The sequence below is a fragment of the Amblyomma mixtum genome, chromosome 2, assembly GCF_055824585.1.
Source record: "Amblyomma mixtum isolate Tamu chromosome 2, ASM5582458v1, whole genome shotgun sequence".
NCBI lineage: Eukaryota > Metazoa > Arthropoda > Arachnida > Ixodida > Ixodidae > Amblyomma > Amblyomma mixtum.
The window spans coordinates 295,073,095-295,100,790 of record NC_143013.1 but is presented as its reverse complement, the minus strand read 5'-3'; the positions used below and the strand labels follow the sequence as shown (position 1 = coordinate 295,100,790).

Genomic DNA, 27,696 nt, shown 5'->3' with positions numbered 1-27,696 from the left:
CACCTAGCCCAGACATTTATCAAATGCCAAGTCCTCTTGTGGCAGGCTTCACAATTTAACCTGTAGAACGAAGAAAGAGGAAAGTGAGTGGCGAATCTCATAAAATCTGTTTCAGAGCAATATTTGTTACAAACAGGGAAACCTTGTACAATTACATGCTTATTAAGTGGCATGAACCAATACCATAAAATGTGTAAACTAAGAAATCTAGTGCATTCCAGTTCAGGTGCACTATTTGTGTGCTAATTATCCCTGCAGTTGCCTGCCTGGCATGTCCTACAATCTACCAGGCCATGTAATACACAAGGCAAAATTGAATTAACATCCAGAAATTTTTAAAGACAACAGCATGCAATAATGCACACATTGAAGATCCAGCTTCTCGTGAAAAAAATAAAAAAAAGTGCGGGGAAAGCACAATTTGACAACTGCCTCATAAGAAACAGTACACACTACATATTCTTGATGTCAAGACACCGCAACCTGACTTGAAAGCCACTAATTGAGGAGATGGCATTGCTCTATGACTGGTGCTAAATTAAGCAAGAAAGAAACAAACCCAAACACGTTTTGTCCCAGCCTTCAGTATGTAAACATACTCTGCAATATTAATGCCCACACTACACCTCTAGATGGAAAGGAGAGCTAAGTGCTCGGTAATTAATTCTTGTGTACAACAAAATTCTTTGAAACCATTTTTATTAATCACAGCTCAGTCCAATGGGCAGGAAATTGAATCAATCTATTGCATAACAAGATGATTCAGTTATGAAGTTAAATGGAACCTTGTGCTAAAGTTTCAATGAACTTCAGCAAAACAGCAAGTTTAACTTACACCACAGCACAACTAAACGCTGCCTCGCAATTCAATGCTACTGAAGCAGAGGCTACGGCTGCTACTAGCCAATCAAACGTGAATTTATCTGTGCACTGTATGCCTATGTGGCATACAGTGCAGGTGCTATGCTCCTTGATGAGTGTCATCAAGCACAAAAGCCAATTAGCTTGGTTTATTTAAGCTAGTATGACTACTTCATTTGTGTAAATAGCTGAACAGTGAAAGCGTAGTGTACAGGAGTGCTCCTAATATGCTGAAGTACACAGAGCTAGGCGAGTTTGCAATAATTCATGGCAAATAAGCAGCACCAATACATGAACATATGAAAAACAAGCACTTCTCTAGTGGCCTTGTTATGTCTGTCTGTACTGTTTTGACATCACAAAGGGCTCCTAAATGTACAACTTTTTTTTTTTGTGCACAGCCTTGAATGCCACCTCATAGCTTTCACTCCAATCCCAATTATGAGATGTGGTACTGGCTTGTACAACATGTTTTACAAGTAGCTTCTACAGCTGTTTCTACAATTTATGGTTTCATGTGGCGTGTACACAAAAGAGTGACTACTTTGCATGGTTGGTACACAGTTTCACGGGGAGGAATGAGGCAACAAAAACAAGACGTGTTCTTCTTCCAACATCCTGTTTTTGTCGCTCCAGTCCTCCCTGTGATAGAGGTCAGACATATCACAACAATAAAGACACACTGACAGTGCCTCTTCACCTATTTCTGTCCTTTGCAGCACTGCCCTCTGGTGATAGCAGCCAGTCCCAACTGGAGAGCCTGGGCAGCGAAACAGGTAACCTTTTAAGTCTGGCCATTCGAGTGTCCCTGATAAAAAGTGAGCAGACATCCACTTTCAAAATATTATCAAACAGCTGCCAAGTGGGGGCACCTACAGAAATAAACACAATACAGAAACATCCCGACAGTGACATGCAATAACAAGAAGGATCTGGTAGTGTGTTGATTTCTCCCGAGTTTTCTGAGGTCACTGTTTACCCAGGCCCCAATAACGGTCACTGCAAGTAACAAAACCAAAATTGCAATGGGACCATCACATTTTTGTCACTAAAGTTGTAATTAGCTAATTAAGAAGTGAGATGTCCTCTATGAATATTGCAGTGTTGCATAGGTTTTTACAGCAGCTTTCAGCAAAGCAATGAGTAAATATGTGAGTTTAGTCCAGCCATCATAGTTCACTTTGATAATATGCCGTTATGAGTCTAATAAATTCAGCATTGGAACATTCTCAATAATAGCATAGTCCTGGTTATGCTAAGTAACAAAACAAATATAGGTAGATGTGTGTACAATGTATACAACAGTTTAGACGAGATTTGAGCAGTTTAGGGGACGGTCTAGGAAATGCACTGTGAAATGCATAGAAAATGCATAGTGAACATAAAAGTGCTGCTAAGCTGATTCTTCATAGGAAGCTTGCCTCAATGTACAAAGAGGCTTGGACCCATGTATGAAGAGTAATCACTGGCGGAGTATTAGCTAAATTTCAAAAACATTGTAAAACATATCAAATTGCATCACACACGATAATGAAAGTACTGTCCCTACTATTCTCCAAGTGCTTCGAGCTGCTTTTAATTTGTGTGAATTTCGCATATTTTACGTCTTATGGGTAGGCTAAATTTTGTTAATTTTTCTTTTGCTTATTTTTCAATGTAATTTTATGTCTTTCATGCCCACGTTTAATTTTTTACATTTTTTAACATTTTTACATTTCAATTTATTTTGTCTCCCAACTCGCAGCACAGAGCAGAATGCTTCAGATGTCTTCGTTACAACATATTTCTACCCCTGCTGCATTTTTTTGTGTGTGTGTGCACAGTATTCCTACCTGGTGGCTGCATCCTGACCAAGGAGCAGTACAAGAGTATGGAGGAGTTCAAGCAAAAGCCATACATTACTGGATGGTAAGGCACTGCCACTCTTGTTGCACATTAATGCATACCATATTTACTTGCGTAATCTGAGCCCGTGCATAATTAGGCCACCCTAAAATTTTACCCGGATTTTTGAAGAAAAGAACAAAAAACTTTCACTCGCATATTTTGTTCTCTCTGCTGCGCCAGACCACCAGCATGTATGTGGGTGCGCGCAAGGCAGGGTTAGGAAGATCGGCGTGGCAGCGCCGCCGTGTGCGGTTTTGAAAGGTGCGAGTCGTATGGACATGAATTGTGTGCAGTGTACCTGGCTCACTTGAGCTGGTGGTCATTTTCCCGGACGAAAAATTGCGTCCGCACCCGATTCTGAAACTACTGAACCGTTTGTTGCTCAGTTTCCCGCTAGTCAGCCAGGCCGCATGCAAGGGTGCCGTTTTATTGCCCATTATCTCCTTTGCCTCCCACTGCTGGCTTTGCGATTGTAATGTTGCATGTTTATCGCCTGGAGATGTGCCCGGACCGTCATGCCATACTGCGGGGAACTACATAATGAGGGGCAGGGTGGGAGGGTCTATGTGTCTTGTATTTGGAGTCAACTTTTATGTTGACCAGCAAGGGGCACGAGATGGGAGCTCTGCGAATAGGCGGCAGAAAATAGTATATATTGGACGTTAAGACCTCTGTAGAGTTTTTTAGAATATTTTCAGAAAATTTTTACCTACACATCCCCTTTTGAAGCCATAATTTAAAGAAAAAAGTGCGCATATTACGCAAGTAAATAAGATATATCATCTAAAACACATTTATCCTTCAGAGTCCACATATTTATGGAAAAACAAGCTTACCTGAGTAGAACATGACTTTACCACGTTACCAGTCATAGTGTTTCACATTATTCAGCCTAATCAAATCTCACAAATATCAAGTTTCGTGCCATAAGCCTTTAAAAGAAAGCTGTAGCTGTCCATGTGTGGGAAATTTGTCATGAGCAAGTACGAGATTCCTTTCACAACTCCAAAGCACTCAAGACAAAAAACTAACTGGCTGTGCTAAACAAGGTGACTGTGTCTGAAAATATTACACTTGTCTCTTTGTTGTGCTGGTCAACAAAAGATATACTCAGTAGATTGCAGTAAAGACTGCGTGAAACAGCGTGAAGATAGTGCTATCGGAGGGAAAAGTTTGTGAACAACTAGAGGCATGCAAAAATTTGACTTTGTTATGGACAACACAAGTAAAAGGTGCAGTCTGCACACAAGAGAGGAATAACACCATTACGCCTCTGCTATACGCACAAATAGCTACGAAATTTAGTCACAGTACATATGTTCTGTCAGGTTTTGCAGCTACCTGTACATGCAAGTTCAGTGTGGGAATGAGGCAGTACTAAGAATGCACCACTTATTAGTATGTGCAATGTGTGGCTAGTTCTGTTTCAAATACTAATTTCCTGCCTCCATGTTCATTCATAGCACTTGCAAACAAGGTTCTGTCGAGTGCAAGATCTCAACAGAGAAAAGCTTTGATCGCAGTAAGTATTATTCCAACCATAATGCCCGCTTCTCTTTATTAGGTCGCTTGTTCATTGCACAATTTGTTCATTGTTCAATTATTCATTATTCACTGAACAATTTTTGCCAATGAACATTAAAATGGTTAAGATGAATTTAAACGTAAGCTGCTGCAGACACCTGGAATAATATCAATTAATTATACTAATATTTTATTCCTTATGCAGGCCGGACACAACATGCACTATCAAATCGCCAGGCTTTCTCATTTATGGCTTAATTCTGGAAACCCTTAGCTGCTCGAAATAATGAAAGCCAGTTTGCCACTGTGCTGTGGTTACTAGTCTCTGTGAATTGCACAACCACAAACCACAAGGCATTAAAAGAAATGTTCACTCTACTTGTGTTACTTTGTAACTCCAGACAATGTTAGCAAAGCAACAAGTCTGCGGGAAATTGTTACAGACTTGAGAAAGCTCTCCAGTGACCGGTACAAGTTTCTCGAAAAGAGAGGCTTTCAATTTGCACATGAGAGTGATGGAGGTGTCAAGAAATGACTAGCTATTCTGGAATGTAATCATGAGATGCAGATGCAGCCAAACAGATTAGCAACATGTTCTCAAGCTTTCAGCAATGATTTTCTTTCAGTGGACAGAATACGCACATTTACTAGGTGGGTGCACAATGGCAGGTCAGTACAATAAATATTGTACTCCACATTAACGTGAATACCTGACTAAAAAAAAAATCTAACTTTACTTTCACATTCATATAGTTTAATTACCAGTACCTGCTCAGTTTAGAACATCTGTAAGGCACTTTTCGAGACCAACTGGCATATTATGCCCACATACAAGTTGACTTCGCTTTCTGAGATTATTAACTCCATCTGGGATGTCGACTCATAAGTGAATCAACATTTGGAAACATTTTCCAAACTCTGTAATTCTTGAGATGTTCAGTTTTCAGCAAAAAATTAACTGCATAATTTTTTCACCATGAGCCACAATTATGAGTCTCTCATCCAGATTAGAAGAGCCATAACGTCCGCATTTTTGTGACCTCTGAAATGATTTCTTTTCAATGTCTGTGTGTCAGGGGCATGTCAGGTTATCTAATGGTATTGCAATGTTTTTTTCCTTTCATGCCTTGAGTACGAGGTCATCAATCTGCATTCAGGTCAACTCATATGTGGTTAGACATAACAGAACGGCTACTCCTACTTTTATACGCATGCTAGGTTTTCCCCAGCAACTTATACAGCTACATATAAACACTGCTCAGGACCTTCATCACAGTTTGCTGAATATGCTGTGCAATGGAATATAATTACCCAACGTTCCCCTTATCACAATGTATGCAAATCGCATCACTAGCATATTTACAGCAATAAACTCACAGTGAGCATCATTGCCGAAATGTTACCCTCACAACACTCTTTCATCTTTGCAGAGCGGCCTAAGAAGCGGTGACGTCGCTGTTTTCCAAGGATGGCACCTTGAAATCCTCCTGTACATAGTGTACATAGCACTCGAAGAGGAATATGGCGCTCCTTAGCCGCCAGTGATGTTGACGTGACGTCATGAGCAATGTCAACTCGACGAGGCAACCTGGGCAGTCAAGAACAACAACACATCAGTCTCGGAGTTCCATAGAGCACATGAAAGGTCGAGCCAGAACTGTGTCAAAGACCCAGAAAAAGAACTGTGCTTGCCCTGAGTTTTACTCATCTGACACAGAAAAGCAAGGTTAATTCCTGTGTCAGCAACAAGTATTGTTGGTTGTGATGGCTAGAAAACAAATGTGGCATGATGAATTATTTTGTGCAGTCTCTATGTTGTGAGGAACATGTGGTCTGTGTGTTTCCCATGATCACTATCTATGGTCCTTAATATTTTCCATGGTGCGATTTCAATATAACTGCTCTCTGGCCAGGAGAACAAGCAGCTTTTCAACTGTGGCCATGGTGAGAGGAAATTGAGCTTTTCTGAATGCTCAATAATTACAATGCATACTTTTAATAAACAACAGACTGCTGTGTCTTATTTGCCAAATGTCACACAAGCTATGCACAAACAGTCCTGTGTTTCCGTTTGTAATGCTGCAGCACTGGCCTAGGTACAGAGCAATGAGCGCCTTCACATGTCAATAAATGCTCTCCTGAATCACAAAAAATCCTACCATCATCATGTTTTCAAGCAGAAGCTGTAGGGGGAAAGAATAGCAAATAAATGAAATCATGCGGCATGTAGCTTCCAAACAAGAACCAAAAGTAATGGCTAAGGGATTGTTCTTCAAATGGCATTAACACATAACCGCAGTTTCACTAGCAATGTTACATTTTACAGGACCACTGATCCCCCTCTGGTCAGTCAAAGTCAAGACCACAGAAAAAAATGAGAACAGGGGGAACTTCTCCTCTTAAAGGTTGGAGCAGGTGCAAAAAGGCAATTCAGACAGCAGCTTAGAGTGCTTTCCTAGCTCCAATATGCAGGGCTGCAACAGATGATCATCCTAATTACACTGACCCATTACGTGCAATGTGTGATACTTGAAGCACTAAAACACACAGAGATGAAAATCTTCAAAATCATCACGATGTGACAATGTCTGCATACAATACTGTTCATCAACAATGTGTTTTCCCTTCCACATTTGCCCCTGCACATCTTTCCTGAGACGACAGAAGATAAACCAGAGTTGGTTTCCAGCAAGAGCGAGCTATTGGCATTTTCGTGTAACAGAGAATGTCATCGTCTAAGCATGAAACTTGCGCAAAACTTGAGAAAACAGGCTGCAAGCAGCAAGGGCTCAGAGTCTTACCCACTGCCTAGGAAGAATATGACTCTTAACGTCTTGAAGTGAACGAAGGAATAACATGCCAAAATGAGATGCATAACAGGTGTCCTCAAACACTCGTAGCTCGAGGACAAATAATACTGGTTCACAGCTTGAATTATACCGGTTTTAATTTGTAAGGCCCATTATTGGCCAAAATGTCTGCACGATACAACTGTAGCCTTCCCCACATCTTTATATTGAAGCAATAAACTTTCCAAACACTGCCTTATGAAGGCTGCAAATACTACTGCAGAGTACTACAGAAAAGTATGCAAATTGCCTGGTTGGTCAAGTCACCTACAAAATAGATTTAGGTTGTTCTGAATTAAGTTTAGCCACCAGTGTACAGCTGTGAGATTTCCCTGCATTTAGTGCTCTTCACAAATCCTTGTAAACTCACTACTGCAGACTTGAACAAAGGTTGGGGGTGAGGGAAGGGAATCTTTAGTCTACTGAGCAATGTTTTGAGGACTTATCATAGTCTCAGCACAGATGGAGACAGGTCTTTTCTGTCAAAACGTTGGTCAGTGGGTTGAGGGTTCCTTGTTTTGTTCAAATTTGCACTGCGAGAACCTTCTTCACTGCTCTCGTCTACTAGTGTAGTACTGTAATGTGTGCTACTTGAAGCACATATTGCATTGCAAACCAATTTGCTATCTGTCCTAAACTTAGAAAGGACTCAGTAGAAGTGAACAGCCTATTCCTGGTGAATGCTTAGTAGACCAAGCATCAATTTCTGAAAACTCACTTTTCCAGTGTCTTCCTGTACAGCAAACATTGTCATTTATAACTTCAGAGCATGTATATCTTGTTGAGTTTTCGAGTCAGAGGAAAATAAAAGTCTGTGAATGAATAAAAGAAGTGTGGAGAAAAACTCTTGCCTGGAATATCTTGCCCAGAATGAGCGTTCCTCTCGGCTCTGTGAGTCAACCCGAGTTGAGAGGCAATGCAGCTTTCCTGACATTCTCGAGCCCGTTAGACGGGCAGTTGCAACGCGGGCACGAGTAGTTGGCATCAGCTGTGACCTGGCTCTGTGAAAAGAAAAAAAGAGGAGTAAATACGAAGTGAAGTATACATCAGAATCATGATGATACGAAGCTCATGGCATCATGAAAAATATTCGTATCAGCCAAAATTCATGTCATCATAAAATGAACAAGATCATGAGAAATTCATTTATGCAAGCCTTTTCGCAGCACACGCACTGGCTAGTGAGGGCGGCACTTACTGCTCACTGGTGTGGTCATAGCTACTGTATTTGTATCGTCTGCAGTGGCATGGGAAAATGCTCAAAACACTGCAATTTTCACACATAGTACACAGTGCACTTCAGCTGGGGAATTCTGTGAAATTGTATCATGCTGAAACTTCCAGTATAATTTGTGATAGCATCATCAAGATTATACTGTGTTACACTGCATACAGTTCCACGCCCCTGCTATTGCCCTTGACTATCAACGAATTCATCGTTTGGTATAAGCATGCTAAATTACGGTTTGTACAAAACCGTATTACTTAAGTCTGGTCAAGCATATAGCACGCTTAGCTAGTTAGTTCGCAGGTCTGTCTTGAGAAAAAAAAAGGACTAAATGTGACACAACTTTACAGTTACCAGAAATGGAATGGTGAGCTAGTTGGTTCGTCATCACGTAAAAAGAGAAGCCGACAAACAGGACAAAATAAATGAAGTGACAAACTCAATGCGCTGACCACTGATTGCCATTTGCTATATGAACACACGTTTTATGCACCAAAAGCAAGAAAAAGGGCACCGGGAATTCTTGTCAGCTATGATATCTCAATGTCATGCACAGAAAGTCAAGGTCCTTTCGATGTGACATAACATGACTACTGCCAGAGTTGTTCTTCCAACGCCGAAATTCTGGAGCATTCAAATTGATCTGTTCGTAAGCTTATCAGAATACCTACGTAGCAGTTTGTGGTCCCAAAACACAGCAGTGCAGTTACGCTGGAAAAAGTGTGCAACTAGATTGTCAGAAAGTGCCAGCTCGTCCAAATTGTAGTCATGGTCTCTTAGCCAATCTCTGACACTTCTACACGACCAGACAATGCAACTTTTTCTACAGGTCAACAGCCTTGTGTCCTCTTTTGCTTACATTTGCGGTTTGCTGTATGAAAGGCGTATCCTCGTTTTAGTGCTGTTTTCTTGCAGCTTAGGACCGTAAAGTAGTAAGTGGGCTCCATACTCGTCGACAGTATGTTGATCAATTAGGTGACCAAACTTGGCAGCTGATTCACTGTGATATGCACATTACAAAAAGTTGCACACAGGTAAGCAGATAGCTACACTGAAAATGAATTTTCGGAAAAGACTTCTACGAACATTGAATTGCATATCAGGTATTAACTTTTCTGAAAAAATGTGGAAGTAAAAATTGAGAGGCCAAGAGCATGAACAAATCTGGTTAGCACTGTTTACAAGCTGAAGTGCATGAAAGCTTGCTCACTTGAGCAGCATTTATGCATGCTAGCTACAAATGAATGGTCACCATAGTTTTGTCAGAGAAACAAGAATATTTTTATCAAACTGCCTGTACTCAAATGGATGCATGTAAAATTTCAAGTGCTTTCATGCACAAATGCAGCAGTGAAACTGATTGTGTAATGAAAAGGGAATGGGATATAAAACGATAACACTGCATACCATGGTGGCGACGTTTGCAAGAAAGAAAGGACAGGTCTGGGCATAATAATTGTATTCGAGGGCAAATTCTGACCACAGATGAATATTCAGAAATGCTGAGTACAAAAGTGTTCACAAGGTTACATCTACAGGCCAGCTCATTTGAAATGACAGAAAGAAACAACATGGACACAGCACAATTGACGGACAACACAGGCACTTCAAACAGAAATCCAGTATCGCTATTTTAAATCACAGATGTTCACACACTGCTACAAATAAGTTATCCTCGCAGTATGTTGATGATTACTAAGGATGCACAAGTGAAAATACGCAAGTACACTTAAGTCCCAGATGTGATGTGGCCTTCTGTATGTCATGATTTTTTTAGTGAGTCATGACAACAGAATGCTGTTTAAAAGCAAGAAAGCAAAACTGGGCACTGATCAGCCATAAACAAGAGGCCTGTGTGCACTTATTGCTGCTTTATTTCCAGAAATCAATAAGCTAGTCTTACTACTACTGAACAGATCTATCTTCAGTGGCAGTATCTATGGGCAACATCCCTGCCTACTACATCACCAATTCCATGATTTGGTGAACTCGTCTGGAATGGTTGTACAACAGAGTGTTGGCAGCATGCTAACAAAGGCACAGCTAAATATTTCAAGAATGCTGCAAATAAAAGTTCAAAATTTCTGAGAACGCTACGAAATACACAATAAAAAATTATATCACAGCAATGCATGTGACAAAGAACAGGCAGGATTTGAGGGCACGCGACTAATTCTGACCATGGGCATCATTGCTCCTTGCCTCTATTTAAATGCACTCAGAGCAATGGACTAATTTCGACCACGCAGGGTTTTTATCTTTGTCTCCATCAGAATGCAGCCGGCAAAGCCAGGAATAGAGCCTGCAGCCCAAGACTCGTTAGTGGGATGCCTCGGGAATTGCACGGGCTTGACTAGAAACTTTGCACTACACATGCACGCTCCCTATCAACTTCTCTCCCGTGGACACTTGTGTTTACAAAAATTTTAAAATGTCATCAAGCATTCATAAAAACTGTGCTTTATGTGACAACAACAGCTATTGTGCATTACCAAGTTACTGTAAGGCATTGTTCAATTACAATGATGACCCTATGTTGCCATGCAGATCGCAGTTTCTGCAAATGGCAGAAAATTTCTTGCTTCAAACAATTTAAACACACAAAATGAAACACAGGGAACCATGCAATCTGAGATTTGGCATGATACCACTGTGGATTTGATGGGAAGTAAGTACCACTAAGGGCTGTCACCAAAAAAAAGGTGTACAACATGAGCTCGTGGGCATGTTGGTCAGACATGGTCTGTAGTGCAACAGCACAACGGCACGAGGTCAAAGGTCCTTTCGGCCTCGTGCCGAAAACCAAACCAAAGGACCAAAAAGGCCTGCAACCCCATAATACACTGTCTTCTGTTCAAGGGGGGATGGACACCAGAAATTTTGCCATCTTCTGAAAGCACACATGTAATAAACACTGCACTGGTGACGCCTTGAAATAAACCTACTCCAAACCCGTACAATCCGCTCCAAGAACTCACCGCAATACAGTAGTAGCAGAAGACGTGCTTGCAGCCAATCTCATGTGGCTGTGTGGGGCTGGAGCCACAAATTCCGCAGTGGACCACGTCCCTCAGCGTCCTCTGGCTTGGCTCTGTGGGACGCAATTTACGGCGCAGCAGTTTCCGGCTGACAAAGTTCTTTGCTGGATACACGTTGATCAGCGGAAGAAGGAAGCCGATGAACTCCTGCAAAAAGCCACACCAAGATAAGAGATGACAAACTGCTCGAAAAATCGAAGAAAATAGTTTTGACTTAAAAAACGTCCACAAAATTTCAACACCCACGTGTACGGGATTGAGAAGTACTTTAAGTGAGCGAACAGTTTATGAAAGCGGGATGTGGCTTTCAGCAAAATTTTTTTTATTTCTTGATGTATGTACATGTAATATTTTTAGCATATCATAAATAATTTTATGACTGCTGTTTTTTCAGTTGTTTTTAAAATTTAACTGGTAAATCTCCAGAAAATTGTTTTCTAATATATACTTTTCTACTTGATATTGTGAAAAGGCTGCACAGTTAAAGTGTGGAAGAAAGCTGGTCCAAGATTCATTCGCAAAGCATGAGCTCTGGTTCTGAATTTTTGCGACGCAGTGTCCTTTGACATATAAACAGCAAGAAGAAAATTTCATACCAGAAACTGAAGATTCACAAATCTAAAAAACAAAGAACGTCTTGACCTGCACAATGGTCCTCGGAGTGCACCAAAACAAAGGAGGGTCAAAATAGATAAAACAGTAGTGAAGAAATCTGCCCTGCAAGGTATCTGTGAAAAAACCGCAACGAAGAAAAACGCCCATTGTTCGAGTGTTTCTGCGCAATGCATAGTCCCCGTGGTTTAGGAAACAATTTCTTTAGAGAACATCGCGGTTGATTTCAGCAATGAAACTTCAAGACAGCATAAAAAACGAGACATACAAGCTGATATAACAAGACTAAAAAAAAAAATTGACCATTTTTCGGGATTTCAAAGCTGCATCCCCTATTAGGCAAATAAAATTTGCCAATCATCGAATACGCTATAACGTCAACATGCTAAAACACATGCGTATGCCTCATAAAGGAGGACCCAAAGTTTGGAATGTGCAGCATGAAGTCACGAGGTAATCCTGCTAGTATGCCGAGTTAATCCAGGAAACATTCTTGCATTAAAAAGAAGAACAGGTTACACGAAAACAGGCTCCATAGGTCAGCTTAAGGTTAGCCTTCAGCTTTGATCAGAGCTTTCTCAAGGCTTTACCTTATTTACAACTATATCCCAGGAAAAAATTACTGCCTGCTGATATCAAAAGAAGCAAACTAAGCTTCAATTTGTGTGGTAATGCTATCTTTCTGGAGCTGCTTTCCATGGTGCTGTACCTATGACACCAGCAACCATGCAGTTGATGTAGCATTCTGAACGCCACTGCTAGCTGGGTATCGCTCATTAAAGACCCTTTTCTATCTGCATCGTGGTGGAGCAGCGCAAAGGACGGGACACAAGAAACAAGGAAGGACGTACACAGGCGCTGCTCTTGCTCTTCTGAACTTGCTCTTCTGAAGTTCTATCTGCAGTCCTAGAGTTTGATCGCTGGCCAAAGACTCGTGGCCCATTATAAACACGAGGCAAAATAAATTATGCCCCTCCCCAGTGAGTTAAGTGAAACTGGGCATCAACAGTGCTTTAGATGTTATGGTACGGCGCAAACCTTCTAAATGCATTTCACTGCACCTTGCTATCCGTTGGGTGGCTTACTGTTTAAAAGCAAACTCAGTGCCTCAGAACCTCAGAATAGCATGTAGTTAATACTAAAGCATATTTAAAATGCAAGCAAGCTTAAACTTACCGCAAAGCCATGCCACAGAAGCTCCCGATTCATGAAGTCAAACTGCACCTGCAAGGAGCAAGCAAAAATTTGTCACCTATTGCAGAGCTCATGAGTGCCCCAATGTTTCTACCAGGACAAAGCTACAGGAAACCATCAAGGAGGCAGAGAGGCTATGTGTACAGGACACTTTCTTGTTAAAAGATGAAGAAAAAACAAACAAACAACAAAGTAATAAAAAGTCGCCACAATGACTGCCCCACTCATTGACTTGAAGCAGACAAGCGGCAGGCTGGTACCACTACTTCCTCGGGTGGCTTGCTTGGCACACTTCCGTTGGCTACGCCCTAGTGAAGTGCTTGCTCCATACTTCTTTTCACCATTTGCTCCATGGCATTACTTTGATTGAAGAAAGCCACAAGTGGCCAAACATACTTTTAGACTGTGGTGGTAAGAATTAGAGCATTGCACGCACTGTATTCTGAGGCCCAAACCCAGCCAAGGCCCGCGACTTCAAGCCTGGGCCCGCCCCGGGCCCGCCCTGGGCCTGTTACATTATCACTTCACTGAGCCCGCGGCCGGCCCACCAAGCTTGACCCAAGGCCCGGCCCGGGCCCATTCCTGCAGCAGCTCAAGATGTAAATTGTTCACTGAGTACAAGTAGTCTCCTGCCACACAAGTAAAGAAGTTGCTAGCGGAGGCACTCAAATTACTATGACACTAGAAAAAATAGGTTTGGTAAATACAAAAAGGAGAGAATATAAGGCGGGTTCACCCACTCGACTTTTTGAACAGTGATCTTGTCTGTGAATAGACCCCAGCTTCCAAGGGCCAAAACAAAATGGTTGCATACATGCGCAATAAAATTAACGTTATGCCTAGATTTTTAATCAGTCATTTTTTACAGCCCTAAATATTAAAACGTCCTCGAATCCGTAGCAATAATATTCCTTCTTTCTTTTTTTAATGAGCATGATTTCACAGGTTGAATCATGGCCGCACTGGCCTTATTTCTATGGAAATGAAAAGTAATAAAAGCGCCTGTTTATTGCATAGTATGTGTTTGAAGACCCGAAGTGCTGTAAAACAATATGGTCTTCTCCAATGGCATATCTCGTAGCATAAAGATGAGTTTTTGAGAGGCGAAGGCAGGCAGTCAAACACTATTTGGGAACAGAAGGCTGCTCATCGAGCAATAGGATGAAGGCCCTTCTGCAGCAGTCCTTATAAGACTTCAAATGCCCAGTCGTTAGCAGTAACGCAAAACCGAACAAATTCGGAGTGCCCTCTGGAAGGTCAAACGGCATGTGCCGCTGATAACTCAAACAGCCAAATCAGCGGCGATGTGTACTTTAGTAGGCGAACACACTTGTGCAAATGAGCCATCATGAGTCAGGTGTTACAAAGCATTAGCACTACATCGCAGTAGTGCAGCCCGCTGCTGGACTTTGCGAATTTTATTTCTAACCTCTCCTCTGGTATCGTTCGACGCGGCCAGGCAAGCATGCCCAAATTTACTGCAACGCAGCACATCGAGTGGCGCTGATTAAAGTCGGTCTACAAATGAGCTTTCTCTCATTCCACGTCAGCAAAGAAGTAATAGCAAGGGTTTATTAATAAACCACAGGAAAGATTTCAGCTCCCGGATTTTTTCATTCCCGAGATGTTTCAGGCAACAGTAAAAAAAAAAATCAGCGCTACTCGTAATTTTTTTCGTGTGAGTAACATGCAACTAAAGCAGATGCCAAAAATAAGTAAGCGCTCAGTAATATATTTTTTTTCTCAACAAACACAAAGACCCTATTTCATCCGTGTCGCTGCCGACCACCCCAAGTGTACTTAACCCTGCAATAATGAATCAAAAGCCGTATGGAGCCTCTCTACGTGCGGGTCCAAGCGGCATGTGTAAGAGGAGCTACAAGCATTTCTTTAATCACAAACGAGTAAAGCAACAGGCCTGATGGCATGCACAAAGACTACAATCTCGCTGTTCAATGCAAAATTGCTTTCTTGTGGCTGGTTCCGCATTTTTTTTTTTTTGTCGATTTTGATGGTGTCCGATAGCTACCCCACTTATTTATCAGTGGTTCCAGGATTGAAGTACATAAAAACAAGTGTGGTGACCAATCCAAAGTTCTTGAAAGTCTTCAAAAACATTTATAATGCAACCACTGAGTGATCTGACGCACTTTGGACACCAGGCTTTCCCACTGTGCCAAAAATGCATGGGTCCCTAAAAGTAGACTGTCAGGCCTTTGAATGCCTTTGAATTGTCAGGCCTGCTGTAAGGGAATAAGACAGCACTGTAATTTGTTCTAGCACTTGGGAGTCCTGTACCCTTGCCCACGGCATAGTCCACAATGGTGGTCCTGTACGTTGAGAAGGTGTAATCTGAGACGACCTGAAGGAGCACGACGACAAAAATAGGCGTGCAAATGTGGAGAGTGTGTTATGCGATGAATATGCAGATGTGTCAGGAGTGGAAAGAGGTTGTTCCGCACTGTCAGAAGTCTCGCCACAGCGCCTTATTGCCATTCCTAGTGAAGTGTCCAGTGTTCAGTATGACCACTTGCTGTAAAACGGTGTTCCCTGCCACCTTCCCATCAATTCCTCTACTTGTTCACACACATAAAACAATCACATGTGCTGCTCGAGGTTTGTTTACTCTGTCTACTCTTATCGTTAAAATATCCCCTTTCCAGCGCTCTGAACTGTTTTAATAACATGCATGAGACATAAGAAAATGCAGGAGGCACAAAAATAGTCTCCCCCTCCCCCCCAAAAAAGCACCATTTATAGCCGCCTTCTAAAAAGCAACAGATAACTGCGACGCTCTTAGAAGCAGCAAGGATGAAGTGACGCAGTTACTTGAGAACTTTTTCTGAAAAATTTTTTCAATTGTAGTATTGCTTCCCTAGCCATAGGGAAAGTTTGGTGCTGATGGAACATAGTTGTGCTCAAAACGTATTTTCCACAGTCACTTCTTTATCACACAAAGCTGCAAGCTTGTGAGGACGGGGATTCTTTGCAGCACACCATGTAAGAAATACACCATTTGTAATAAGCAAAAACAAGGAAAGGTGCCACCGAGAGATTCATTAATTTATAACTGCAATAAATAACAGACAATTTTCACAACAGGAAACAAGTCTACACAGTGTAACATTCACAGATCACAATACATATGACGCTGTGGTACTGCTATTTTAGCCATTTTATGCGAAGCATATTAACGTAGGTTTCGGGCCTTCGCGCGACGCCCGGCGGTGGCCACCATTGACCTTGAAGTGAGATCACATGATGTGACGTCACGTGATGACGTCACATCGGCTGCAGATGCGGCCTCATATCGCGCCGTCGGACGTCGCCCGGCGGAGGCCTCCACGCTTCGGTTCGCGCCATCGCGCGTGACGCGGCGGCGGCGCCACCATCGCTGCATCACGTGATATGTGACGTCACGCCAGGGATGAAGCGGAGCGCGCCCGCCGTCGCATCAGTCTCTGTGCCCGTCACCGCGCCAGCGTCTTTGCACCGGGCGTGTATGCGGTCAAGATGCCTCCAAACGCTAAGGACGTTAATAATAAGAATGCAAAACGAAGGCTGCTTCGCATCCACTGGGCTTAACCTTGATAAGCCTCCAACTTTTTATCACTTACATTGAACAAGAGCCTTTTTTCAGGCTTTTTTTTCTCTCATGAAAAGTAATCACCTGAAGAAAGGCAACGCAATATTCAGCCAGAGGCATCAAGCAAGGAGACACAGACACGTCTTTTCAGAGTGCACTTCAAGCTCAAGCAGTGAGATATTTGACCTCATGCATAAGACAAGGGTCCAGTGCACAATCTAAGTTGTTCTGCCCAGAATTCCACACTTCACATCTCTGTCCCCAATCACTCATCCTTGTGACAGCCTTATGCTTCCACTCGTTGCGTAGCTTACCTCTCGTAGCATAGGCCTTGCAGAGTGCCCACTGACAACCCCAACAATCCTGTTGCCCAGTGAGCAATAGCGCCCTCGAACAAGGAACAGCACAAAGTTGATGACGGAGGCCACACGAACAGCCGTTTCTGTGAGACTGATCCCACGCTCCACCTGCATAAACCCAAAGAGGAAAGGTCAAGACAAGAAAATGTATACCTTAGCGAGGACGGCCAAACATCCAAAGAATAGGTCTTTTGATCCACTCTACAATAGGACTGTTAAATTTAGCCAATGAATAGTGTCAGCCCCAGAAACAGTAGCAAAATAGTAAGTATGGTGCCTGAAGCATCACATTATGCATCCGAGGAAAAGTTAGAAATGCTCTAGACACCCTGAATAACAACAAGTGCTGTACAGTCATCACACTGATTTGTGACAACAGCTCAGCAGTGCAAAGAGGCAAAAGAAGCATATATTGCCACCCACGATACTGAAATGCAGTCCCAAGCAAAAAGCCACACCCTGCATGGACATTAAGGTTTATGGGTTTATGAGGGTTTAACGTCCCAAAGCAATTGAGAGTATGAGGGATGCCAAAGCGAAGGGCTCCGGAAATTTCGACCACCTGGGGTTCTTTAACCTGCACTGCCATCGCACAGTACACGGGCCTCTAGAATTTCGCCTCCATTGAAATTCGACCGCAGCGGCCAGGACCAAACCTGCGTCTTTCGGGTCAGCAGCCAAGCGCCATAACCACTGAGCTGTATATTTGTGAATGATCCTTTTCATGGAAATCTCTTCTATGCCTGTCAGACGCCTGCAACAGTTTCATTTTCATTTTAGCTTCGTTTTCACACAGTCGTTTCATGTGGCACCACCCAGAGGCAGCGCAATAGATCTTGTGAGAATAAAAAGGCTTGGTATGTTGATTTGCGCAGTGGAATGCGATGTACCTGCGTCTGTTTACTTCGGAGTTTAGTCGTTGAAGGCGACTGCCGAGCCGGTACGCTTCAAATCCCGAACATGCTCGTAACAAGGCTTCCTTGTGTCTTTCAAGTTGTGTCTACACCTTTCTCGAGAAAACCCTTTAAATAAAGGGACACTGATGACGGCAGAAACGTGGAGGCTAACAAAGAGGGTTCAGCTTGAGTTAAGAACAACGCAGCGAGCTATGGAAAGGAAAATGATAGGTGTAACGTTAAGAGATCGGAAGAGGGCGGAGTGGGTGAGGGAACAAACGCGGGTTAATGACATCTTAGTTGAAATCAAGAGGAAGAAGTGGGCTTGGGCAGGGCATGTAATGCGAAGGCAAGATAACTGCTGGTCCTTAAGGGTAACGGAGTGGATTCCAAGAGAAAGCAAACGTAGCAGGGGACGGCAGAAAGTTAGATGGGCGGACGAGATTAAGAAGTTTGCGGGGATACAGTGGCGGCAACTGACAAAGGACAGGGTTAACTGGAGAGACATGGGAGAGGCCTTTGCCCTGCAGTGGGTGTAGTCAGGCAGATGATGATGATGATGATGATGATAGCTCCACAAAAATTTTTTGTTTTCAATAAAAACTGATTGCAGGGCTCTTTCTGGCTGTGTTGACGTTTGTCTGACAAAGAATAGGTTGGGGCAACCGAAAAGGAAATAAAAATAATAAGCCCCTGCCTGCAAGAAATGCATTTAGTGAGAAAAAATTGCATTTACAAGGGTGGCGGTGGCCTTCATCAAAGGACCCACACACCTATCGATGCTCGCCTCGGTGCCTTTCGTGTCGGGGCCCTTCCCTCCGCAGACAACACATGCTGCCAATGCTGCCCTCCGGCAGAAACTCAACGTTTTCGGCTTTCACTCCCTTGATCTCGTATCCTACGATTCTGGTTTCGCATCAAGCATGGCCAAACCACGTAAGTGTCATTGTCAAACTTGGTGCAAGACAAAATTTACCACTATACGCAAGCTTTGTGGGTGGTTCCACCATAAACGAGCTTTCGGTTCAGGCAGGAGAATTTTTCAAAGCTGTTACGATAAAGTTGCAGAACACTGTACACAAATGCTGCATTTTGTAGAAGTGAAAGTGTTGCTAAGAGCGATCACCTGAAAGGCAGCCAGTAGCCAAACACCACTAAAGATATAAGAGAACCTCTCCACAAACACAACAAAGCCAAGCATTTGGCAAGGCGTCTAGTTATAGAGCACTGCGAAAAAGCATGCGATGGTAAATCTGCAGTTGGTGATTATTCTATAAGCTGGGAAGCATTACATGCATATTTGGTGCAAAAAGATTTTCTGCAAAACAAATAGAGAACAAAAGCATACGTATGTACCGCAATGTTTATGGTTCACATCATAAAACATTGATAATTGTATGCTGAATTCATTTTTTTAAATTAAGTTTTAACTGAAGAAGATCAATAATTTGCTGCCCACAGAGTACGAGTCCATATTTTCACAGGAGAAAGTTTAGAAAGTGCCAAAAGCAGGGGTCTGGTGAGACATTGCTATCTCTAGGCTTAGATACCGTGGCTGCACATTTTGAGGCATTGTTTCACAACCTCAGACACGCCAGTACAGACAGGGATGCTCCGCTTTCTCGCTAAGTGCCACCAGCATGTGCTCACAGATTGCCATCTACCGCTTAGAGCCACTGCTTGGTTAAGCAAGTTTTTTCATGGCACACTAGAATGCTGACAACGTGTTTGTAACCACAACAAGCCATTGTCAAAGCAATACCATGCATAAATGGGCATGAAAAAGTGTTACGCTTTGGTTTCCACAATAGTACAGCGGCTGTTCCAGCACTGCTGTCAACAAGATGACCACTAATGTGCAGCCCTTTTGTTAAGCCCAGAGTGCAATCAGAACATGACAAAGTTTTCAGGACTAAATGTCCACTTACGAGTATGCTGTTGTATTAAGACTCGATCACTTAGCTGCCTCATTTTTACTTTTTACTATGGTGACAGAATTTCGTTCTCCGCCGACAGCTTTAAATAGGAGTGTTTGCGTGGTAATTGCCGGTATCTTCAGTGCTTGTGCTAGAAAAAGCCAAGATAAACTCTACATGGCTTTCAACCACATAGAGATACCACATATTTCTCCGAGAAAAAAAAAACTTACATTCTAAAATAAATGTGCTGAAAAAAAGTCCACTGAGTGTTCAAGAATAAAACCAAAAAAGTCCAACCACTATTCACAGTATAATAGAGACAAGTTTGACTTGCTGAACCGATACTTTTGTAATCAATTGTTGATACCAGCAAGAGTATTTTCTTTTTCTTGTAGACAATAACGGCAATGTTACACTTTGAAAGGTGGCGCTACCTGCTGGCACCAACAACACAAGTCACGCATCCACCAAATCAGGTGCTCTTTATACAGGTTGCACCTCTGCTCGGCAGGTAACACCATCTGTCAAATCCACACCTTGGCTAGGGAGCAACAGAGCAGTGCGATGATTCCAGACAACCGTTTTATATCCCTGTCAAACTTCAAATCACTTCACAAGCAATGTGGACCCTAACATGTTACCTTGTGGGTAATACTTTGGAAAGAACAAAACGGTTCTCAGCACAGAGGAAAATTTCAAAATCCCCCTGCCAAAGGTGAAACGCCCTGTTAAAGCAGGAAGTCTGAAGAAAAGGGCCGGAGAAATACATAAAATACAGACCACAACAGCTTTCAGTTTACACATGGCACAAGGCACATTACCAAAACTAAGCTGCCACTATTTGTTAGAGCCACGCAAATCGAAGAGCAGTGCTCGCACTTCTTTTTTAATGAAAACTTTACCTGTGCACATTGGTGCCCCAGCCTGCCTGACCAGAACCGACCTCGCCGTTTGCCCCAGCCTCGTCCCCCACCCCAAACGAACACATCACGAACTGATGATGCCGCCATGACCAGTCTCTACGACCCCACTGATCCGAGACACATTAGCACATAGCCCCATGCCCATGCCGTTTGGTGCATCCATGGGCCTCGGCCATCAGCTCCAGGTGACCTTTGGCCCGGAAGCTTCATGGGCCAGTGTTCATCCAATCATCCTCTCATCCACTGTGGTGGCAAGCCCTTCACCTTCTTCCTTTCTCCAGTCAACCATTCCTTCAAGCCCATCATCATGCCGTGCTCAACATCATCAACGCTCTTCTTCTAGTTTGCAATCGGGACGATCACTCAGTGGCCCTGGGTCAGGTCAAGGACTAGAAGACGGTGAAGCGGGTAGTGGCACGGGCAGGAGCTGTTGTGCTAGGCCCACAGCCATTAAATCATGCTACTGCCATCCGTCATGTCGTCCTGTTTTCATCGGCTTGCAATCACATACAAAACCTACACACTGTTCAGCCCGTCTGCCCCCCTTGCTCCCCATTGCACACGCATACAGGTGAATTGCATTAAATGCATGGTGCTCAAAAAATTCCATGATACAGTTGCCTTGAATTGTGAGTTTCGGTTTTAGTGTACTCGCAGACTGACCAGTGTCCATAGTTCAGATTCTAGTGTCCCATACCCTGTGCACTGTGTGATTCCTTCTATACATGCTGACCCTTAGCGTCATGTAATGCGAAGACAAGATAACTGCTGGCCCTGGTCCTTAAGGGTAACGGAGTGGATCCCAAGAGAAGGCAGGCGTAGCAGGGGGTGGCAGAAAGTTAGGTGGGCGGATGAGATTAAGAAGTTCGCGGGGATACAGTGGCGGCAACTGACAAAGGACAGGGTTAATTGGAGAGACATGGGAGAGGCCTTTGCCCTGCAGTGGGCGTAGTCAGGCTGATGATGGTGATGATGACGATAAGAAGTCTCATTCTTGGTTTTCTACCTATGTGATGTCAACAGTCAGTCTTTGCTCCCTTCTTTGACCCGCCTCGAGACACCACATAACGTCGACTAAGGTGCAGTCAAGTGGGTCCAGTGTTCTGAAATACACATAGTAGCTCCAAACTACACTGAAATAGTTGGTTTGGTTTATGGGGTTTAACGTCCCAAAGCGACTGAGGCTATGAGAGACGCCGTAGTGGAGGGCTCCGGAAATTTCGACCACCTGGGGTTCTTTAACGTGCGCTGACATCGCACAGTACACGGGCCTCTAGAATTTCTCCTCCAAAGAAATTCTAGCCGCCGCGGCCGGGATCGAACCCGCGTCTTTTGGGTCAGCAGCCGAGCACCATAGCCACTGAGCCACCGCGGCGGAAATAGGTGACCAAACCCCATTATCTCTGGACAACCGTGAATCCATAAGCACACTGAAACTGGAACTCAGAACACACAGGCTGTACATAAAAAATCTGTTAAAATGAGAAACATTAATGCTTTGAGGAAAAAAGTTGCTGGGTGTAGCAGAACAGAATTAGTGTGACCTTCAGGAAAATGACGCTTTAGGTCCAATACAGCATGGGATATGTGAAGTGTCAAAACATACTGAGCATGTAACATCGGGCATAGCTGTCCCTCGAGGGGCCGTCTACACACCTTGCTACGCTGCTGTGGAGGAGCAAGCTGAAGGAAGAGCCTTACTCCCCGCTCCCGGAACCAGGGCAGGCCGACACCAAGGAGGATAAGGGCCAACGCTTGTCGTCTGGTCATGCGTCCGAGACTCATCCCATTTGTGAAATACTCCAGACCCAGCAGCCTCTGTCCAACCGTGGCTCCGCACTCATAAACAGTGAACTGAAAGTAAGTGCAGGATATGGCACAGAAGTGATGCTCACAAGGCACCGTTACATAAGGGCTGCAAGACTAATGATTTTGCATTCACTGCAAAAAACAATGGACAAAACAGCCAACACAAACATCGCAGGATTTCCCCACCATACTACTGCCTGTCCCAATACACTAGTTTGTACCCAAGCACTCATGTTTCAACTGCAGTAACACAGGCTTCGAATACCTAGCAAGGTCACAAGACACTCTAGATTCACAAGCAAAGTCATTAAATGAAGAGCCATTTTGCAGCAGCTTTTTCAACCTCATAGCAATATTTAACACCTATATGTCCATTAAGCATCCTCAACTTTCATTTGCAGACAATGACAATGCCCCAAATATTTATAAATTGAAACAAGTTCAATTTTTCATGCAACAGTTGTATTGGGGAGATTTTCTGGAGCAAACAGCATTGACGTCATAGATCATTAGCAAAAACTCCCATGCTCAGAATTTTAATTTATTTATGACTATTGCAGCCTTAAAAGCAGGACCATGTCAGGCGGGTACACACACTGGTACAATAACATAAAAAAAAGAAATGTAGCAGACAAGGCGTCATCAACAACAAAAATTACTGCGCCATGCTACATTATTATTATAGCATTAAAACACAACATTACAGTGGTGTCATAGCACAGAAGCAAATAATAGTGCAGCGGTCGAATTTCGATGGAGACAATATTCTAGATGCCTGTGTACTATGTGATGTCAGTGCACATTAAAGAACCCCAGGTGGTCGAAATTTCCGGAGCCCTCCACTACGGCGTCTCTCAGAGCCCGAGTTGCTTTGGGACGTTAAACACCAATAAACTAATAAAACCAGAATATGTTTACGCAATTGAGTGGAACAATCCAAATCACCAAGAAGATTATTCCTCAGGAAAGCACCAGTTATAGCAGCTAAGGCTCAAAAAGTGATGAATTCAGTGTTGTTACATGATCGGCAAGGTTTATCCATTCCGTGAAGGACCTAGGAAAACAGGAATATTTATAGCAGTTCTTGTAAATTAAGGTTTTAATGAAAGAGAATGTCGCATGCATGTAGCATGGCCACTAGGAAAACAAATTATTTGTGAGGTGTCATTACTGTAATGCCCATTGAACAACTGGAAAAAGAATTTCAGGTGATAACTGCGACTCCTGTAAGTAACAGATTGTAAGCCATTTTTTTTTTCTGAGACGGTTAGTAATGGAGGTGCGGCCACTGGAATTATAGATAAATCTCACTGCTTTTTTTATGAACCCTCTCTAATTTATGAATACAGGCCTTAGTGTAGACGTCCCAGATTATTACAGCATATTCTAAGACTGGTCGGAATACTATCCAAGGGAACTGAAGGTAGGTGCTTTCAAGGGTCTGCTCTGCTTTGGTCATTTTCATGCTGGGATGCAAAGTGGGACTTCTCAAAAATATGCCTTGTGCGGAGTAAATCCTGATATTCAATTTTGGGGGAGGGGTCGTTAAAGGGCAACTAGCGTTTTACCTACCTTCACTGATTTTAGCGCAACTTTCACAGTACGTCCTAAATAGTCTTCTGATCTTTTGCATCTAATTTTGCAACCAAGTGACGGTTTGTTGTAGCGCAACTGAATTTTAAACTTTCCTACTTCATGGCTTCAGTCGGGGCGATTTCTACCTGCAACCTGGCATGTGCTCCGTCAAAGTTTGCATGCTCGTCTATATTTGCTCTGCGTTTCTTGGACAAAATTTCAAGCTTGTTTTTGGTCATTTCAGACAAAGAATAATGAAAGTCGTCACACAAGGAGGGATACAGCGATTAAAAATATTTTTGTTATTTATGCATGAAATGCAGCCAAATTTGGCACAGATATGTAACTTGCAGGTATGCTGACTTCAGAACTGTAATTTATTATAAGCTAGGTGGAAAAGCTGTTCAGTAATTGCAATTCACACCTTCATATAGTCATCCCCGGGGTGTTAATAATTAAGGAGAAAGTGTACATATTTTATATCAGCATGTTCACAAAGCGCTGCTCAGTGCAATAAAGTAGCTCATTCTTGTTTTAGACGCCCAGCACTCATGTAAATAACAGTTAAAATCCAGCATGTGTATTAACAAAAAAATGTATCTTACAAAATTAACTTGGGAAAACTATTGCACGTGTACACTGAAAAATCGAGAGCGTTACTGTACTCATCAATGTCTCAGGATTCATGCACAAAATACAGAATCACCCTACTGTCATTTGTTACAAAATGCCAAAGGGATGATTGATAGCAATCACAGAAAAAGTGAAAGCTGCTAAAAATCAACCCTTATTCCCCCTGTTACAATCTTTTTACTGTTACATTTCTTCCACCAACATGTATCAACCAGCCCGCATCAGCCCTCTTCTCGAAAGAGAGGAGCTTTAAATCGCATTCACAGCATAAATGAAGACAAATCCATTTGCCTTCTTTGCAGTGTGCAGCGTGCCACTTACGACATGTTTCATTCACTGTCACCCTGAAGGCGCTGTTTTTTTCTGCTCCACACTGCAAGCATGCCCGTACACTGAACACACCTAAATACCAACCAGACGGCCCCCTCATTTGATACCGTGTAATCCCCATAGTCCACCCCTCAGCCATGTGTGATGAAGAATCACGATTTGGGCTAGCTGGTTCATTAGGAATAGGCGAAGCAGCACGAAGAACATGGATGACAGGTAGTCAGCATGTGTGTTATCTCTTTCTGCCGTCCGTGTTGTTTGCACTGCTTTGCCTATTCCCATGTATGATGGAGAGGAGGACACCTGAACTGGGTATCCATATCAGATAATGGGCACTCTTGTGTCCTGGAAATGCAATGCAAAGACGGTGCAAAGTTTGGGGACTCATATTTAGAATTTGTCATCAAACTTGTCGAGTAATGCATGTTCCTCGCTAAAATGGCTGCAAAACAGTTCCTACTTCTCCAGGGTCAAAGAAAACTAGAAAAATTTCGCGCAAGTACATTAAGAAATAAACAAAATTTTAGCTGAAAGCCGCGTCCTGCTGTTAACCAAGAGCTCATCTGATATGACCCTTATATGACAAAATATTGTTTTCAATAGTTAAACTTTCTGCTTGCTACATTTGGCCCAGCTGAATGCATTGAGAGCAAGAAGCAAACTGAACAATCAGATTACATTTATATTAATATGCAGTGGAGCTGACAGCTGCAACCATATGGTAACAAAATATCTGTGGTTACTTCCCCATTGTGCACAAATATAATGCTGGATTACACAACAGTCTTAAAGTTAGTACAGAACTTGAATGCAAGACGAATGTGACCATGCACCAGGCAGAAAACTAAGCTTCCTGCGATGGCTTTAATAGAGAAATGCGTACTCACGCCATAAAGAAGTGCTTTCAATAAAGCCTTGATCTCAGGTTCAAAGGTTGGATAAAAGTTTCCCTGCAAAGACAGAATGTCTTAACAGATCTGGACGCACCATACAGCACAAGTCACTTCAACAAAGGCCAGATTACGCATCACACTTACACCGGCATACTTGAATACTTCAGTAAGCTTGTTCTTGAACAATGTGAACAATTCATCGTCGAGTTCAACAGCATCAAGCTGAAAGAAGGAGACCAATGCATGAAACTGGGTGTACACTAAGCAAAGCCGCCATGCGCAGCACACTAATACCAGGCTATTCAACGCTTGCTTCACGTTTTTATTCATTGCCAAGGAAAAATTAAACTTGAAATACGTGGTGCAAACCAAAGCGAAAATCCAAAACTGGTCAAACTAGTTTAGGGTAAAAGTCCCCAGCTAGTTGATTACAACTGGAACAAGTTGATATGTCAGCTGCAATCAACTGAGAACTTGTTAATTAAATCATTAAATAAGTATGACCAGTTAGGATTTTACACAGTATTAAACTTGCCTAACTGTTGTTCACCGGCAGGAGAAAGCAAGAAGACTCGCACATAGATCAATAGACAGAAGTCGGCCGGCTGCGGCCTGCTAATGCCACTAAGTATACACATGCTACGCGGAAAGTTTAGATGCAAGTTCGTCTTACCAATGCAGGAAGCAAACAAAAATCGCCATACCTGACTGACTCGAGAGCCGACCACAGGCTTTTCAGCACTCATGTCAGGCCGAAAAGTATTACACCTGCAAATATCAACGGTTAATAGCATGACATAGCATGACAGCATGAAAGCAAAAGCTCTACGCGAATGTCTGCGAGAAAAACACGCAATGAACGCCGTTACCGAAACTTACCGACCGCTTCTGAAACAGCATGCATAACACACGACAGATTACCAGGTTTACACCTTTAATGATGTAGACATTCTTACTGGCACACTTACTTGTAGGCGATCCACGCAAACGAGATGAGTAACCGCTGAACAGTTCCTGGGCTTATACATTAGTTTAGACATTGGACATTGGTTTAGACGGCGCAACGTGATACGTGAAAATAACGGCAGTCTCAGTTTTCCCGGGTATAACCCTCTTACTGCAGCAATGCTTGCTGAGCAGACGTCCGTTACCGACGGGCGCCGCATTCTAAAACAAAAACGCGCCACTCGATTTTTTAACTACAGTTAGTAATTTGCTCATAATGTTAATGCTTAAAACTGTTAAAATTTTGTGACAAGTGTTAAAAAGGGACTCACTGAACGTTGCTCTGAAAGTGCTTGGATGGATGGATGGATGGATGGATGGATGGATGGATGGATGGATGGATGGATGGATGGATGGATAGGAGCGCCCCCTTTGAAACGGGGTGGTGGCAATTGCCACCATGCTCAGCTTTTCTTTATTTATTATTTTTTTTTGTTTACTGTGTTGGCAATTCTCATTAAGATTCTCCATCAACTTTTCCTACGGTTTCCTACTATTCTAACCTTATGCCACATCTCTGCTTTTCAGCCACCAATCCTCCAATCGCTTTTTGCTGACTTCCACTGCTGACTTCC

At 42.9% G+C, this 27,696-nt stretch overlaps 2 protein-coding genes across 3 annotated transcripts in view; one reads left to right on the top strand and one right to left on the bottom strand.

Annotated features, from left to right (window-relative positions):
- Positions 1 to 7,962, top strand: part of LOC149364556 (uncharacterized) — a 57,944-nt gene extending 49,982 nt beyond the window's left edge. Inside the window, exons 5-8 of the mRNA XM_089574510.1 lie at positions 1,581 to 1,637; positions 2,685 to 2,769; positions 4,212 to 4,270; positions 5,703 to 7,962. Of these exons, the coding sequence (XP_089430636.1) occupies positions 1,581 to 1,637; positions 2,685 to 2,769; positions 4,212 to 4,270; positions 5,703 to 5,722 (221 nt within the window). The 3' untranslated portion in view covers positions 5,723 to 7,962. The remainder of the gene's footprint in view (positions 1 to 1,580; positions 1,638 to 2,684; positions 2,770 to 4,211; positions 4,271 to 5,702) is intronic.
- On the bottom strand, positions 1 to 27,211 carry Pex2 (peroxisomal biogenesis factor 2). 2 transcript variants are annotated; one of them, XM_089574509.1, is made up of 12 exons: positions 27,085 to 27,211; positions 26,821 to 26,884; positions 26,261 to 26,338; positions 26,111 to 26,173; positions 22,533 to 22,730; positions 17,094 to 17,246; positions 13,176 to 13,223; positions 11,328 to 11,534; positions 7,973 to 8,122; positions 5,650 to 5,860; positions 1,562 to 1,621; positions 1 to 60 (listed from the first exon to the last, which is right to left on the bottom strand). In XM_089574509.1, the coding sequence occupies exons 2-9, from the start codon at positions 26,860 to 26,862 to the stop codon at positions 8,018 to 8,020; spliced, it is 894 nt and encodes a 297-aa protein (XP_089430635.1). In that variant the 5' UTR covers positions 26,863 to 26,884; positions 27,085 to 27,211; the 3' UTR covers positions 1 to 60; positions 1,562 to 1,621; positions 5,650 to 5,860; positions 7,973 to 8,017. The 2 variants fall into 2 exon arrangements, with proteins under 2 accessions (XP_089430635.1, XP_089430634.1); XM_089574508.1 differs by having other exon boundaries at positions 1 to 1,621.
- Between the last annotated feature and the right edge of the window lie 485 nt (positions 27,212 to 27,696).

Bases quoted from the DNA above. Each gene is read 5' to 3' on its own strand.
- Pex2 (XM_089574508.1), bottom strand. From the start codon at position 26,862: ATGAGTGCTGAAAAGCCTGTGGTCGGCTCTCGAGTCAGTCAG. The intron at 26,339-26,820 runs GTATGGCGATTT...TCCTTCTTTCAG, and splicing joins TCGGCTCTCGAGTCAGTCAG to CTTGATGCTGTTGAACTCGA. The intron at 11,535-13,175 runs GTAAGTTTAAGC...GGCTTTTTGCAG, and splicing joins TTCTGTGGCATGGCTTTGCG to GAGTTCATCGGCTTCCTTCT.